Raw genomic sequence first — 4,449 nt, forward strand, 5'->3', positions numbered from 1 at the left:
TGGGCTGTCGACGGATTTTCGGCAGCCTTATGAGTAGTACGTTACAAAGATATACATGTATCGCGATATCTCGAATATCGCAGCGACTGAAACATGAGGCGGCCTGGTGCAGCACATTTAGTTGCCTGAGAACATCACAAACGAGAGATTCAGCTGGGTTCCAGGTGAGTCTCTCGAAAATACCAAATTACTTTGCGAATGAGGGTACAGGAAGTACTTTTTTAGAATTTATGTAAAATTCTAATAGGAACTAATCTACGGTTAACACAGGCCAACTAAACGGATACATGATGTGTTGAGTCTCAAGACAGGTGAGAAAAATCGACGGTGATGAATTTCGTTGGTGTTTTTTGGAGATTTGGCAAGATTCATTTGAGATTTCCTGTTCTCACTGAAGTCAGCCTGTGCTGAAATACCGAGAAGCACTATCCGTTGGTTTCGTCAGCAGAGCGCGCCTCACGAAACTCAGACAGCTTCTGACTTGTGGTAGAACACTTAGCCTTTCGGCTACCAACAAATGATTAAACTGTATGCAGGCAGGACACTGTTCCATTCATTCTTCAATCATGGTATCCAGATCACGTGAATAACTGACTTCACGTGTGACGCTTTCTCACACGTCACATGAATTATTCTTCCTTCTGGCTTATAGGCTACCCCACTTCGAAGCTTCCTTGAATTTCGTGATATACGCACCGCTTGTGATTTCCAATAGGGATCTCGGCTCTTCAGTATAACTTGCTGTCCCTTACAGGACGGAATCTCCGTTGTATGGATTTTTTGGGTAAGACTTATTCAGCTGTTCCAAGAATGAGAACGACGCATTCCGACCAGAGCAAACAGTCAGGTGTCTTTCATTTGCTAATCCTGAGCTTCTGCCTCTCTCTGTAACACATTCCGGTCTTTGTTGGCTGATGAAAGTGGTGGCATCTACCTGCTTTTATTATCCATTAACTTTTGTGCTCACCGACACGGAATAACGTATTATGACTGCTCCAATAATCGATCTATTGATCAGGAATTATTGACAAAGCCATCCAATCTCTGCAAACCAAAAACGGAAAATGTCGTTTCCTTAGTGGCCATGTGCGAACCTCGCTCCCCGGTGCACTCGTCATCCAGTACCTTATCGATGCCCCTTCCAACAAATATTCACCTCGTTCTGAAATTTTTTCCCGTTGGAATCCTACTTTTCGCCCATTTTAAGACCACACTGTCATTGTCACCTTGTCCTGTTTCGCCATCCCATGATAAACATCCCAAAGGAGACATCTAGAGGAGTTCAACTACGCTTTACTGGGACACGATCGACATATTCTGTGTACACCTGTTCTTCATACACCCGCGCACATGTCCGGAGTGAACATGCATCGTTTTGCAAATGCTTCCCTGTCAAGAACGTCCTCCGGCCTTGTCAGCTATCAGCTAGCCTGTGTGCATTTGTTTACCGGCAGAACTAATAGGCCAGGCCCAAATGTCATCGTTCATTACCGTATCACACATGCCGGATTCCTGCAATTAGTTCAGCCGGATCACACAAACGTGCACACACACACACACACACGGACAAAGTGACACCAAGACGAAGTTTGCAAAGGAAGCTGGTTTCAAAAGCACTCAGTGAAAACGAGATTTGCTCTAAAAAAAACGAATGGACGGAAATGTGTTTGTTCATTTAGTGGAAGTCCCTCACCTAGCGGTGAGTTTACTCATTCAAGCCGCCTGTCAATCTCAATGATGAATTGCTTTTTCCTACTCAGACCACATAACCGACCTCACTTGAATTTATATCTTTTCAGACTGCTTGATCATTCGAGATCTCATCAAGCGAGTGAAGTCTCCACATGCTGGCAAGACCAACAAGTAACGGGCAGTGGTTTGATTCTTCTTTGGAACTTCCGACTAGTTAGCGAATATACACTCATTTGCAAACGAATTCGGTTTTTCGAGAGACTCACCTGGAAACCAGCTGAATCTCTCGTTTGTGATGTTTCCAGGCAACTGAATGTGCTGCACCAGGCCGCCTCATGTTTCAGTCGCTACGATATTCCTGTTCGCTTGTGGCTGAACAGGACTGGGGGCCAATAATCTTCCACACTTCAAAATCTCCTCTGTACCTATAGAATTTAAGTAATCTATTCAGGACGACGCAATTTCCTACAAGTTAGATGTGCCTACTATCTGAGAAGTCATGGGGCTGAATGCTGCCACGAGTCGATCTCACCAATGATCAGTCAGTAATCGAAAGGTCCAGGATTGGGCTTGCCCCTAATATTCGCCAGATGTTGATAATTCATAACAGGGATGAAACAGCTGTGCAGTTTTCCGACGCAGACCACTGTCGCTTCTTTTTAATTGCATACGCCATCTGTACGGGTCAGAAAATGAATGATTGACAACACGTGCTGGCCTCGCACTGTCTTTTCAGTTGCCGTTTTGCAAATTTTTCAGCAGCTGATTGCTTCCATTGTCTGGCAAATCAGTTGGTGAATCCTTGCAGGGCTGCATCCGTGTTATCGACAACCGTCGAGAACCTGTCTTTCCAAAGAAGGCTTCCCCCGGCACCTCGTAAACTTGCGGATACTTCGACAACGTCTTCAGGAGTTTGGGTTTTCCCTAATGTACGTCCAAGCGGTGGGGATACAAAGCGAAAAAGTTGGATGACTCAGCAAATAAAACATGTTTTTCTTTTTCAACTAGACAGCTGACTACAGATCTGCTCACGTGTTGTCACCCTCCACCAGAGCGAATCTGACGACACGCGCAATAGAGTACTTGACGGAACGCCACGCATCGGTCATGGGGCATCAGGTTTGGACCATTAAACAAGCTGATCAGAGTTCCTACACGGTAACCGAGTGTCAGTACACACTCGAAGGGTTCATATAGTACATTTCGACTGCAGTACTACACACTCTGTGATCTTCGTCTGTCTGTACGCCGACGAAGAGATTTATGCTTTTTCACGGGGTTCTGAGCGACTGGTGAAGAAGTTTGCTGCTTCTCATTTAGCCGCGCCCCAATTCCAGGGAGAACATACTCGTACCTAACCACGAGTACATTTTTTTGGGCTACACTAAAATCTAAGGTAACTAACTGCAATTTCCTAGGGCGAAAACATCTAATGATTATTAATTGGTGTTACGCTGCCAGTTAAAGGAAGAAAGCCTTTGCTGCTGACTGACCTATCGGAAAACATTTACAGGCTATTGGACAGGGAAGCAGAACTCTCGTATGCATCTTGTTTACAAACAAAAAATATCCATCTTCTCTTTGAACGCGTCTTCCTGAACTTTCTTGGATAGTCAGTGACTGTTACTCAATTGTGAGCAAATGCTACTAAGTGACTCCACAAATTCCGCAATAGATCTCACTTTGCAGGAGATGCAATGTGGATTTACGAGAAAACATACTACTTACATGTCTCCCTCATCAGTAGTATCACCAGTACACTAGTAGTAATTGACTGATCCTTTGAAAACCAGACGAGTTCCGTTGAACTGAGCTAATGTTTTTACCGTTCAGACTACAAAAACGTTTACAGATGTTCTCCAAACGGGCTCATCTTTCGGATTGACAACTTAGATTCTGACGGAACTTCATCATAACTGTTAGCCCCCTCTGGAAGGATCGCTGTTCGTCAAAATAGATTATACATTAGCATATGGTCAAATAAATACTCGTTTGACAGTAACAAACATCACAGAAACGGCAAAATCAGTTTCCTGCTAGATCTTGGTCACTCACCCTTTTCACGCGCAACTGGTCAGTATCCCCAGAGGCCAGATAGGTTTCCCCAACTTTTCTGACTGTATTTTCAGCATCATTTGGAAGTCTGAGAATCGGTGCAGTTCCCTTCGAAGTTTTGACGGGTTGGGCGCTGCTGGTATTGGGTCGAGGGTCCGCTAAATCACGTCCAAAGTTCTTGAACTTCCTCAATGCCATCATGCGCGAAGACCGGGGGATGAGTGGTTTCGATCGGGCCGCGCCCATTGGACAGACACCTTCAATCATGCGATCCTGTTTTGAGTTCAGGGTCGGTTGTTGCTGTGTGGTATCTTAAGATAAACAGTGAGAAGGACACTTGTAAAGCCTGTTTTCCATAGTTATAACGTGATGATTTAAAATGTCAACCTCCGTAGGAAGAAACTTTACGGACTGGCTACGTTTGAAGTTGTTCGACAAAACAGTGAGCAGTTGAGATAACAATGATGCAACTAAATGTTGATGGTGTAGGAGTGGACGCATGAATTTTAGTCATTTCAATGAAATCAACTACCTCGAGTGGAATTTTCTCTCTGGAATCATCTTGGACTAAGTTGATCAAGAAGATTTAAAATCGCGGTTGAATGTGATGAAGACTGAGGCAGAAAATATTTCACTCAGTCCAAAATAAAGTAGCGAACAGCACTGAGTTTTCATAAAAGAAACTATTCCCCAAAGGAGAGG

The 4,449-nt window shown here is 44.2% G+C and overlaps 1 protein-coding gene across 1 annotated transcript in view; it reads right to left on the minus strand.

The window, feature by feature from the left end:
• The window catches only part of T265_14488 (hypothetical protein), a gene marked incomplete at both ends in the record, with an annotated part of 15,937 nt that extends 11,881 nt beyond the window's left edge, over positions 1–4,056 (minus strand). Inside the window, one exon of the mRNA XM_009173886.1 lies at positions 3,748–4,056. Within this exon, the coding sequence (XP_009172150.1) occupies positions 3,748–4,014 (267 nt within the window). The remainder of the gene's footprint in view (positions 1–3,747) is intronic.
• Between the last annotated feature and the right edge of the window lie 393 nt (positions 4,057–4,449).

This window comes from Opisthorchis viverrini (genome assembly GCF_000715545.1).
Source record: "Opisthorchis viverrini unplaced genomic scaffold opera_v5_204, whole genome shotgun sequence".
NCBI classification, from domain to species: Eukaryota; Metazoa; Platyhelminthes; class Trematoda; order Opisthorchiida; family Opisthorchiidae; genus Opisthorchis; species Opisthorchis viverrini.